At 37.9% G+C, this 13,477-nt stretch overlaps 1 protein-coding gene across 1 annotated transcript in view; it reads left to right on the plus strand.

The window, feature by feature from the left end:
- Window positions 1-13,477, plus strand: part of SHISAL1 (shisa like 1) — an 82,110-nt gene that overhangs the window by 54,075 nt on the left and 14,558 nt on the right. The window contains exon 4 of the mRNA XM_082066504.1: window positions 1,732-2,055. Within this exon, the coding sequence (XP_081922630.1) occupies window positions 1,732-2,055 (324 nt within the window). The remainder of the gene's footprint in view (window positions 1-1,731; window positions 2,056-13,477) is intronic.

Genomic DNA, 13,477 nt, shown 5'->3' on the forward strand with positions numbered 1-13,477 from the left:
AGAGGAGAATCAGTCTCCTTAAGTGCTGATGGGCAGCAACACAGAAATAAAAATACTGATTTCTTATCTGATTTCCTGCTTCAAATCCTGATTTATTTTTTTTTTTTAAGTATAAAATGAAAGTCATACAAAAGTTTAAATGGAAATGAAAGTTCAAAGCAGAGACTTGAAATGTTTTAGATCCAAAAAGGCATGTTTTTAAAAATGTCAGAATATCTTTCTGGCTTGTGTCTGTAATATGTGTTTTCAGCCTTCTTTCTTCTCACAGCATTTCTATTTTTGATCAATATTCTGATAAAATACAATTCCCTCAAAGTTTCTCTGCATGTCTATGAAGGAGAGCAAGGTTGTGTGCGTGTGTGTGTGTGTGTGTGTGTGTGTGTGTGTGTGTGTGTGTGTGTGTGTGTGTGTGTGTGTGTGTGTGTGTGTGTGTGTGTGTGTGTTCAATTTTATTCATTTAAGTTCAGGCTTGATGAACTGGGGATTGCCTACCTATTAATTCAGTATCATTTTTTCCAAAACTGTCTTCGTAATGACATTTTTACTGGTATCCCTTCTGCTTGATCTCTTTTTTACAGACCCTCTACACATACTTCCACATTAGCCCTTAGGTCTAGATAGCTGCCTTTGTGTATTCTTAAGTCTCATTCTTGCCCATTTCTTTCCCCTCTCTTCTGACCTCATCCTCCCCACTAACACAGTTTCCAATCCAAACTGCGTTTACACCTGACAGTCATTTTTCTTTTAATTATATTGCATCTCTGGCAGAACTTCAGCACTTCTTCCCCTTTCTGATCTCCAAATTCTTCACCCCTCACACCTTCTCCTCCCTTTTTTTCCCTCATTTCTTTTAATATCTTGAGTCATCTGTTACAGCTCCATGTACCATGTCAGCAGCTGGTCAGCAGCCTTTACCCATATATATACATATATATATATATATATATATATATATATATATATATATGCATTATAACTACACCAACATATACAGTGAAATGTAGTACTTATTTTCCTTCCTGTGAAATATATTGTATATGATCTTGTCAATCTTGTTCTTCCTTCCTTCCTTCCTTCCTAAATTTATTACCAGCAAACTAAGGGATCTTTAGCAGTTGTTCTTGGAAGCATATACTTCTACTAGTATCTTCTGCATCCAGCAATAGTTAGTTGTTAAATTCAGGGAAAATTCAAGCACATTAAATGTATTTTAAGATAAGTGTTTTATAATGTGTGTCAGCAGTGAGTGTTTTCAATAGTATAGATACCATTCGGTCTCCACTATTACAGCATATTTTTGTGTGGTTAAGCCTCACTCTCATAAATGCCCTATCACTATCAGTAGGGTGACTCTCTGGGGGTAAGGATTTGCAGAATAAGACAGAGGAGCCATCAGCCATGTCAGTAGTCTCGCTTTAAAGCACTGAAGCTAATTGTACACCAAATTTATGTGCTGATATAAATACACAGATGAGAGGGATAAATAATATATTCCTAAAACAGGGAGACCTAGTTTTTAAAAATAGCCCGTGTCACGCAAATATCAGTATTTAGATTGAAATAATAAATGTTTTTTCATTACACATGCTTTAGAATAAGTTGGGTTTTTTTCATCCATCTTTATATTATATTTATATAATTAATGAAACAACCAACCTTGGTAAACTTACACGATTGCTATTATTGATATATGAGATTACTTTTTTGTTTTTCCTTCTTTGTTTTTCACAGCAACTACAGTGCACTGTTAGGAGTGTGGATCTATGGCTTTTTTGTGGTGATCTTGCTGGTACTGGACCTTTTATATTACTCTTCAATGAACTATGATATTTGCAAATTTTACCTGGCACGGTGGGGAATCCAGGGAAAGTGGATGACACAGGGACAGAGCCGATGGATTAATCCTGCTCAGGACCCAAGCCAAGTACAGACACAGCCTCAGCCAGAGACACAGCCTCAAACTCAGCCACAGCCTCAAACATCACAGACAGTACATACTTTAAAAGGAGATGCTTTAAGCCCACCCCTGATGTCTTTTCAGAGTACATCTGCCTGGTAAGTAAATTAAGCCATATTGTGACATTTTTTTTGACTCTGTTGTTTTGCAGCCTGAAAACTCTCACCTGTGTTTGGGAAGTGCCCACAAATCCAGGCTGAACAGCGCTATTTCTAGCACATAATTCTTTATATTGTGAACTGTCTTACTGAGTGTTTTCTTACTCCAGAATATCTTAAGTCATCTTTTAATACTGTTCTCAGAAAAATGGATGCTGCTGTATTTCAGTGCTAAATAGCTTTACAACTCTGTGGTACAAACAAACTACAAATCTTTGTTCTACATCAGTCATGAAATTAATTTTAATCTCGTGTGGAAGACTAGTTGCTGTGTGTATCTATTTATCTGTTGGTCTGGTTTTAAAGGATTGTATAAATAGCAACACTGAAGTAGCTTCACACTGTTTGTGACATGAGACACAGAAACAACATAAAAACCAGGTTAGTTTCTTTTATATGCATAGCCAAAAAAGCATAGCTTGATCTCATTTGACAGGGTGACACAAGTAGGCTACTGTAAAGTTAAATGCTACAAAACAAAACCTGCCAAAAAAAACCCAGACCAAATGGGAGACAGGATACTTCAGGCGCAGGTAGAACACACAATATAAATAGGAGAAACTAAATACTGATAGCCATGAGACAAAATGGTATTGAATGTATTTGGACTGTTTCTACCAAACACAAGCAAAGGAAGAGAGCTGAATAAAACAATGCTCTGAATAAGGTGTCAAGAAGGGTAGGGACTTTTTTCTTGGCAAGACAGCGTAACTACATTTATACAGTCCTAAAATTACGTTTGGCTGTTTGAAGGCAACCCTGGGGCTGATGCAGCCCCCGGTGAAAATGAGTTTGATGCCCCTGGCATAAAGATTTGGAAGAGGGCAGAGAGGATACAGAGTCACTAGTGTATTTCAAAAGTGTTCCAGAAGGGTGAGTTTTGGCAAAATAAAGTGATCTAAGAATGAATGGGGTGAAAAAGGTGACAGCACTTCCCAAAGCTGTAGAGCGTGTAAAGCCACAACGTTGACCTTGATCTGAAACCTTTGGATAGCACTGTGTTACAGACGTGATGAAGACAGCAGTAGTTGTTTTATTTCATAACTTGCTCTCTAAGTGTAAATCTAGAGCAAATAGGGTCAAAGATTTTTAATAACAGGAAAGGTAGTGAGAGTTCAACTGGGGACAAGGATCAATGAAAGAGTAAGTTGTTTGCATAGTAGCCAGAACTGGGTGTATCCAGTACAGATCAGAATTAAGGACCTTTCTAGCAGGCCTTCTCCAAACAGAAGGGTCTAACAGTGCTACTTAAGATAGAAACCTGCCTGTGCTCAGTTGTAGGCACTATTCTTTTTACTACTTCTTCCTCTTCTCTCCTTTTTTCTTCTTCTAATTCCTTCAGCATTTTTGCACATTGATTTCCCAGTCTTCAGTTAGAATTGCCATAGAGGTTAAGACCAACATTTGTAGTACAATAATTGCATTTTAGCTAAATACATGTGTATGTGCATGTGTGTATATAGAGAAATATCATGACTTCATGAACATATATATGTATAAAATATTAACCTGGTTATACCACTTGGTAGTTCTGCCATACATTACAAATTGAAGGAAACTATTCAATAATTCATGAAGGATTCTTGGTCATTTTCCATAACTGACTTTTGTTGTTTTGTTTCTTTGCTTTTTTTGAAGCATTAAGCGGAGAATGTATGTTAGGATCAGGTGAGCATATCCCATATGCTCCTTTCCCTGTGTTCGCAGGAAATGAGCATTGATAAGTCGCTCCAGTAACCCTCACCCCTTCCCCAGTGAACTGTCTGTCCGTGCTCCCCTCAGTGCCCATAAAATTGTTTCTTATTTTCCTAATCCTTTCACTGCTCAATGGAAGAAATAAGTAGATGTTTCCTTAGCAAAGCCATATGTATCCCTTGTATTTCAGCATGTAAAACACTACAAGAGATGCCATATTTTCATACTTGTAACCTGCAACTTTTGAAATTCACAACCCCTTAACTGAGTGCACAGATGACTCAGTGTGAGTTGGATACATTAAAAATATGGAGAAAAAGGTAGTGGGCACTGGTGATCACAGCCAAGGTGTTTAGCATGTAAAAGAGGTTTTTAAGTAAACAGCTCCCTCGGAAAATGACAGGCTTGTGTGCTAAGACAGCAGAGAGTAAGAGGAGGTTGCCTGGCTATCTATTTCTCTGTTAGATAATCTCCAGGTTATATACATGAAAATGTGGTCATTTTGCCATCTAAAAATTAGGTATTCTTTCAGAGTCCGGTTCTGCCACTGTCCGTATTTGACGAATGACCTCAGTACTCTCTTCTCAAAATGCAATTATACTGCCAGTGAAGTGCAGTGAAGTAACTGGGTTTTTTATTTCCATCTTTGGTTTTAAAATTGCCTCATCTATTCATATCTTTTTGTAATACATACCTGAATTTCAATTATTCTAGATGATGATACCAGCTGCTTTGGTAACAACAGATTTCCAGTCTATAAAATGAACTTTTCAGTTTGTGTTGGCATTTTTAATGTGTCCTAAACTTATCCTGGCTTTTTCCTCTGTACAGAAAAAAGCAGTTTTCTTTAGCATCTCACAAACACACTTATGTGTATACATATTGGTGTTATCAGGTGAGCTTTTTGAAACTACAAAATAGTTTTATTTTTTTTTAATCCTGTGAGATATGCATATATCCCAGAACATAAAAATTTAAATACTGTTAAAAACATTTTGCAAAACAGTTTGCAGGTTTTCATGATGACAGATGCTGTTGAAGTTGTTAGCTTCCTGCACTACATTTATTCTAATACAGTTTTAAAAAAACCTGCCCATTCTAGAAGACACTACATGATGATAATAGGAAACTGATTGTTGCACATCAAGAATCTCAGCAACACCAAAGACCTTAGGTATCCTTATTGCAGAGAACTGACAGTGTAAGAAACTATCCCAAGAGAGATGGCAGGATTAACCCATAATTTGTAAAGCAGTTTGGGATCTTCCTCGATTTAAAAAAAAATATGTAAGTGCTTTTTATTTTATAATTTCTTTTCTTGTTGTAGTTGGAATGCTGTGAACTGGCAATGAAATCAATGACTGAAGCAGATATGTCAGAGAGAAAAATCAAGCAAGCCATAGTGTATAGCGGGTAGAATCATCCCCAAGATGTTTAAACATTTTGTTGTAGCAGATCAATTTATTATTTACTTGAGACAAAGAGGACCATGTATAGCCATAATATTATTATAACGAAAGACGCCTGGAATCCATTATACATGCTGCAGGCTGCTTTGCAGAGGGCTTGCAGTGTTGTGCAAGGACAGGAAGGAAAATCATTAATCTCAGAAACATCGAGCCCGATTTAGAATGTTGCTTCGTCATGTAGTGTCTGGATTTTGCAGCCCAACTAATGTTGATTTCTTCCTTAGTATGGAAACCATCTGAGGGCTGTCCAAAGGCCTGTGTGGTCTGAAGGTCCTGGTGGATGTACCTTCTGCAACCCAAACACCGTCACAGACTGCAAGTGAATAATCTTAACTGTTGTGGTGGTTCCTCCAGGTCATCGCTGAGGTGCATGAGCTGGGCCCCTCCATGCTCACTGGTCCATGTAAGAACCTACAGTCTGGTTAGCCTGAGCAAACTTCTAACAGCTGGAGATCAAACAGCAACAAACAGGAGGCAAATTGTTACTACTGCTCAACAAAATACAAACCAGAAATATTGTGAGTTGAGGAATCAAAATCCTGACTACTGAAAAAACTTGTTCTCACAACCACTGGATTGTTGTTAATAACAACTAAAAAAGGTCAGACTAGCTAGGAAGATCACAGAAGAGGGAGTGTGGGCCAGGGCAGCCTGGCAGAGTTTCTCCAGATTCTCCGTGACCGTACTGTGTTCCAGATATGACAGGGGAACAGATGAACATGATCTCTCTGCCTTGCTCTGATGATGTTAAGCTCCTCTACACCTCTATCAAGGATGCAAATCACAGGGAACACTGTCTTGAAGTCTAATTTTTGCCGCTCTGTTCCCTGCCTTTCTGCACAACAGGACAGAGAGGCAATGTCTGCACTGTATGTGATCATATATGTTATGCTACATGACTCTCAGTTTCAGAAACCTGCTGTTGTCCAGAAGCAGGAATAGTATCAGCCCAGCAGGGTAAGCCTGTGCTTATTTCCTTTATGCAGCTGGAATGGGTTAGACAAAGGCAAGCCTATTTTACTTCCCCTTATTAGATGCTGCGATCTGCTCTTGCTGTGAATTCCTCTGAGTCACATTGTCTTCTAGACAACAAGTAGAATAGGTTTTAGGCCGCTGCTATTCACCTGCTACTTGACACCTCTTCAAATGACTACCAAAGCACAAAGAGAGAAAAAAGCCTATAAAAATATTGGCAGGGTTTAGAAGCCAGCAGGTAACTGAGCATGTCCACAGCAACTGTGCAAAAAACGCAGGGAATACTTTGCTGGTGGCTAAAAAGGCTACATGAAATAATTTCCTTTGATACCAAATTTTGAAACAGGACATTGGCACCGAAGTGGGTTGGCTGTGCAGTGTGAACATGGCCATAGTCCACCGAAAACTTTAGGATCTGGGGTGGTGAGAGGGTTTTGTGCAGAGGCTGTTCTTGTAATGGGATATTTACAGTAACAAAGTGGACAAAATCTACTTCCTTCCATTTTAAGAAAAGTGTTTTGAAAATAACAAAGATCTCAAATTTACATTTGCAAAATCACCATTAAACAGGAATAAGATGATACTATTTTAAAGATGCAAAATTTTGCATCATAGGGCAAAGCATATTTTTAATTTACAGCCCCTACCTAGATTTTTATATTATACTCAGAATAAATATGTCAAAGCAGAGCACAAATAGTGTTTTTCAAAAGGATGGAAAGAAATAAAATTCAACACTCATCTAGTGCTTTTATGAAAGAACTGTCTGGAAATTAACGTCATCTGGAGAATCTGTCTGGTAACAGACATGAAGTGTGTTGGGCAACATCTACATTTACATGTGTGCCTTTATTTCCTTCTAAGTATATTGGGTTAGAATAAGAGATATTGATGAATGTGTTTTCTTCTAAATGTTCTTATCTGTTTGCTAGGAATGGCATAACAGTAAAAACAGAAATTGCTTAAAAGCAAAAGCAAAGATAAAGAAATGACTTTGCTCCTAGAAGAGCCAGATGGTGAAACTGGTTTTGCATTGCCTATCCCTTCTCCTGCCTATGTCAGAGCAGGACACCCAGAGCACAAATAGATGGTGGGCTTGGAAGCAAACAGATCAAAATTGGCAATGCTCCAAGCCTTGTTTACTTGACTCAGTACTATAATCATGCAAATAAAGGGGAAGATTTAGGTTTTAATTTCATCCTTAGCATTTAAATAATTCAAGATACACAAGTTAGTGAGTGCTTTCTTTCTTTCTTGCATTTAGAAATTCACTCTTAGCATGTGAAGTTAAGCCAATATGCAAGGTTTCTGTCCATCTCAATCTGAGTATAGGCAATCCTTGTGTATATTGACAGACACAGTGTCTTCTGTTGATATATATGTAATATATATTGTTCATTTCATGCCTTATTCTCCTTTTTCATTTGCTGTGTAAATTATAGACACCATATTGCAACAGTTATTTCTCTACATTCTTGTTAACTGCAGATTCAACGGATATGGGTTGATTGATATTCTCTATTTTAGCTGTTTCTCAGCCTTTCCATCAAATTAGGACTGGCACATCCATCAGCTTCATGAAAGTCTTTCTTTTATATGGACTGTACAGTTGAAGTGATTTAAATGTAGTAATGAATTGTCGGAAAATAGCGATTAGAAGAAAAGTGAGTAATCTGAAGACTATTGCTAAATGAGCTCTGCACACTGAGAAATGAACGCCAGTAAAAACACTGGAAACCAGTTCTGAACATCTTCCATTTTTAAATTTTTTAAAATTCCTATATATTTTGAGTAGAATTTTTTGCATAGAGATCCTTAGCTCACCTACATTATAACAAAGCCAGAATACCACTACTGAAGAAGCAGATAGCTATGTAAAATTTGTGTGAAATCAGAAGACTCCAATTAAGCCCACAACTGCACTTCATAATGTCACAACATCATAGCATCACTCACAGGAATGAGTGTGGCATCCCAACTTTTATCAACCAATTCTGTCTTCTCTGTCGCAATAGAAACCACTTAATTTTAAAAGACTCTAGTTATTTTAGTAGTTACAAAACTCCTACCCCTTTTATCCTTTTAGGTGCCAGATGCTCAGTAGTAGTCGTAATAGCACATGCATGTTTTACACATTTTATAGATGCACTGAAAAATTAAATAGCAACGTGTCGAGGGTTTTGATTGCGGGGTGACAATAAAACCGTGGCAGCTGTATTGTTAACCTACTCTCTCCCTCTTCCTCCTTCAGCCCCTCCCTCTCCCCCTTTCCCACTAAGGACAGACGATCAGGAGGGAAAGAAGGACAGAGAGAAGAGAGTTTGAAAAATTAAAAATGTTTTACTAATGCTACTGATAAGAATAGAGAAAATAATGCAAAATATACAAAACCAATCTTGAAAGTCCCAACAACTGCAAAGCCGGCACCTGAAGTCCTGGACTGGACTCTGCAGCCAACCGGAGCTGGATTCAGTCTGTCACTAGGCCTGAGTTCGCAGGGACGACTAGCAAGGTCCTCTTCTAATGTCGGCCATAAGCAAAAAAGGGACGAGCTCCTCGTGATCTCCCACTTTTATATGAAGTATTCACGTGAATGTGATGTTATATGCAGTTGGTTAGTTTCTTGGTCAGCTGTTTCTCGTTGCCCCTCTTATGAGAGGTGCATCAATTCATTATCAATAACCTCGCATTCCATTGCTATGTTTACCAAAACATGTATCTGGTTCTCCAGGAAAGTGCAGCTAATATGAAAGCTTTAGCTGACAGGCAAATTCACTAAAAGAGAAACTTGTTTTTTAACAAAACCAGGACACAACGTTATTCTAAAGATCCTCACTTAGGTCCTGAAGTATCACAGAGAAACCTGAGAACAGCCCCAGCCACTTTCCAAGTACAACTGAGTGTAACAGCTGAGCTCCAGACCCACGTACATTCATACAGTCTGGCCATGTCTCTCAATAGCACATCAAAGGTGTCTAGGCTGGCTGATTTCACTTTCATGTTTGCATTTTAAAAGCTACATCAGATGTTGACATTCACTTCTGATATAGTTCTGTAAATACAAATGTAACTGACAATCAGCCTAGTCATCTCTGACATGCTTTTGAGAGTAGCTGGATCTAGAGTGGCAAAGGCAAAGGTATGAAGCAGTGAATAGCTCCCATGTATTGTCTTGAATTACGCAGTCACAGCTGTATTAAGTTTTATCTGGCAGGGACCAAACTTTTATTACATTGATAAAATTCACCTAATTGCTTTTAATTTTCTAGAGACTAAATAAGGCAGATGAACAAGGAAACAGCAGGGAGAATAAACAGCATCAGCCACAGATTGCAAGTGGTAAAAGAAAGAAAAGGGGAGGTGTTAAGGAGCTGGAGTTCATGATCTAAACAGATGAGCATTCATGTATTTATGCAAAGTTGCAACACGATTTTTAGGAGATTTAGCGTAACTCAAGAGTTCTGAAATGAAAGAAAGCACTTTTTCAAAAAAAGGAAAAAGAAAAGAAGTAAAGCGCTGGACAGAATACTGTCCATTTTAAGAAGGTCATGCCCCAGAGAACTACTGCAAAAGAACCATCTATGTACACTTAGTGCTCTTAACAGAAGTGAGAAGAAGAAAAAAATTAAGTCCCTGAAGTAAAATCCCGTTGCTTTCAGTGTCTTGGAAAATCAACTCCAATGTATATTTTGGACACCAAGAAACAGATAAGTACCTAACACAAGGAGGAACAAGCAAGTAGTGGAGCTGAAGGTTCTGCATGGATCAATGTATTACTCTCTGAGTTACTGTTAAATAGAAAGCCATAGGTAATAAATAATCCTTTTATGGGGTTGCAGAAAATATATTAGACTATGCTAAAATTTCTACATGAAATAATGGCATACTATGGAATTCCAGACAACAAGTGGAAAATTACAAATGTCAAACACTTATCTGATAATGCTGAACGCATGACCATAAATGGTAACAATGTCAGACGATTATTTGCAGTGAGATCTGAGGTCAAGGATCTACCACATCATTACCACATCATTACTTGTATTGTCACTGTTCCCTGATTAGATCATGATGAAGACAACAATTGCAGCAAGCAATTAGGCATTTCATCAGAAAAGTGATAAAACATGTTTGTATGACCTTGGTTTTATAATGATGTTTCACTGCACAGTTCAAGAAAAGGCCAGCAATTAGACACACTCAGTTTGTTCATCATTAGGAAAATATCAGGTATATGGCTGTTTAAGTCTCAAAAGCAAAATAGATCAAGAAGGATTGAAATTTGAAAAACATTGAAGTCATTTTACAGTTCAGTAAGTCATGAGAGAATGCTGATGTCAATCAGGAAACAATTTGGAAGAACTTCAAAGGTTTTGGAGAAGTTACACTGTCATAAATACATATACACAGGTATCTACAGCAATCATTGTGAAGATCTATTCACTGCAGAAAGAAAGCATGCGTCTGCAAAGACTTTGAGATTCACTATTATAATGTATTGGAAACCAGAAATGCTAGAGAGCTAAATCCAGTTTAAGACATTAAGCGGCAGGAATATGGTAAATGTCACTGGAACACCACCAGAAATGCTGTTAATGTTGGTCCCACGTCAGGTGATAACATGATCCCAAAACAGAACAAGTGAGATGCTTTGCTTTAAACATCACAGAAAACTGTTTGATCAGCACAACATTGTGTAGCCTTCACAGAGCAGCATCAAAGGAATAAAAGGTGGAAAGTGGGCACCCATCATAACATACAGGAGGGTATAAATTACTGTAAGAAGTAGTTACATGTGAAATAAATAAGCTACCTCACTTTACTTCCCAATAAGGTAATCTGTTTCCTGGTGTTTGTATGTATTGGTAACCTTTACTTAGGCTCCAAAGAACCTCAAAGGTGGAATGATTGTGGAGACATAACCATTTACAGTAAGTCTTTAAAGCAGCAATGTGAAGGTGTTTGCACAGTGATTCGTTTGATCACCTGGCAGAACAAGAACTGATGGGCTCAAATCTAAAAGAGGACAAGGTCCAGCTATTACACAATTTTTCTTTCTGAAGGACTGGTTCTTTAGTACATAGTTGAGTAGTTTATGCCCAAAGGAATCTTCATAGTTACTGGAATCCTGTGTATTAACTAGCTAATCATATCTCTGAGGCGAATTCTGTATTAGAGCAATTCCTTGCAGTCATTAAAGTGATGCTGCCCTGAGAGCTGACACACGCTACACAGGCTGTCTTCTTTCTGTTGAAAATCATTACTATCTTGTAGCAGCATGTGCAAAAGTAATAGCAATGAGCTTCATCAAAAATTACAGCAAATTAATTAAACAGCCATTAGCTACATTCCACTTTAATTAGTGATACAGATTTTAATCAGTCATGCAGACAAGGGAGGCAAGTTATTTTCTATTGCATTCCCAACTTCTCATCTCTGAAAAGTGATGAGTCATAGCGAGTTGCTGAACCCAGCACCTTTTGTCATTCTCATGGTAACAGCTCATCTCCAGCACAGTTTCGCCTAAAAAGTTCTGAAGAAACTGTGATTGGAAAGAAGCCAGTATCTCCCCTTTTTGACCACCAAAAACCTCCCAAACATCTCTGATGTTAATAACCGAAATAGTCTAGAAAAAAACACCTGCTTAATTTACATTTTAAGACATTTTAAATAAAAGTACATGAAGGACTGGGAGTTGACATTTTCATTTTTACTGTTCACTGAAGCCTCTCAGAGCTCACAGCAAAAATGACATCCCAATTAAACCGGCCCCACTGTTCGCATGAACAACTAAAAGAAGACAAAAATGTGGATGCATTTTTGTGGATGTGTTAAAAATACAACCTAACTGTGACACTATTGAAAACAAAAATAAATTTGGTTCAGCATTTTGCAAACTCTTGCTCTTATTGACTCTTCCTCTCTTTTCCCTGGGAATACATAAGGCAAAAATACCTGAGGCAGTCCAACAACGATGTGAAATACCTAAGTAAGTTCATAAGATAATGCTGGCTGTAAGGGACAGGTTTTGGAGGAGTTAGAGACAAGTGAGATAACAGAAAAAGAGCTTGTTAAGCGTTGGGATAGTGACAGAAGTAATCCATATCTTCCCATTGTAAATCCTGATCTTTTGGTAATCACTAATAAATTTTACCTGTGTGGGCAATCCGTGCCTTGTTTTCTTTTTTGCTTTATTCCATTTAGATTAGCACAAACATGGTGTAGAATGTTTAAAATACAAGATTAGTGAAAATTAGCTAGGGGATTGGCTAGGGTTTCTCTCTCTTTCTTAAGTTCTCCTGACTACTGGCTGTAGCTGGAGTTAGCACTGCTTTTTGAGTACTAATAGTCTGTGGTGTGTTTAGCCACACAGTGCTTATGTGAGATAGTCAAGTTCTGTTATTTCCATTTGACTGATGAGACAGAAAAGCTTATCTGGTTACTAAGGGCCACTCTGGAAGTATCTGACAACACTTCTGTTATTGTAATTTGCGTAAAACTTTGTAAAACTTGTAATACCATAAAAGCAAGAAATTGATTCCCTACCCCCAGTCTCATTCGTATTGCAGTTTCCAGAGTATCGTATCTCCTTCATATCTAGGAGGCAGTAATTCTGGGATTGTGGAGGCATGTGTAAGTCTGTAGGTTTGGGGCCCAGCAGTCCCAGGTTCAGCCTGCTCTACACACACTCGTATGTGAACACAGATTCTTCTACTTGGGTTTTGCACCTGACGTGACATGCTATGAGGAGACCATATGAGTGACTTTCTCACACAATGCATCATGTAATCTAGTGCTTTGGCAAGATTCTAGTAAACTATCTAGGAGAAGATGGTCATTAAAGGATTCACAAACTTTTGCCGCTGCCTCTCCCTTAGTTGTATAAAAATTTGAAAATGCATTACAAAGATCAAATACACAGCAGGCTTTAGTCTAGCTCTTAAAGGCTGATAATACCACACTCTGGTTTGGTATCTGAAACTTAGCACACACACCTGGGCAACAAAATTCCTGTCTCACAACACTAAGATTGCATAATTTTTGTTCTGTAGTAGAAACGAGGACATAACTCACTCTCTACTGTTCTGTTTTAGGCATCACTGATATAGAACATCCTGAAACCATTTGAAATATCCAGTAATACAATAGGTAATAACCCACCACCAGTTTCCTATACAGTATGATGGCTAAGCAAGCTAACAAAATTCTTGAGTGTGTAAAGA

The sequence above is a fragment of the Streptopelia decaocto genome (assembly GCF_964273445.1).
Source record: "Streptopelia decaocto genome assembly, chromosome: 1".
NCBI classification, from domain to species: Eukaryota; Metazoa; Chordata; class Aves; order Columbiformes; family Columbidae; genus Streptopelia; species Streptopelia decaocto.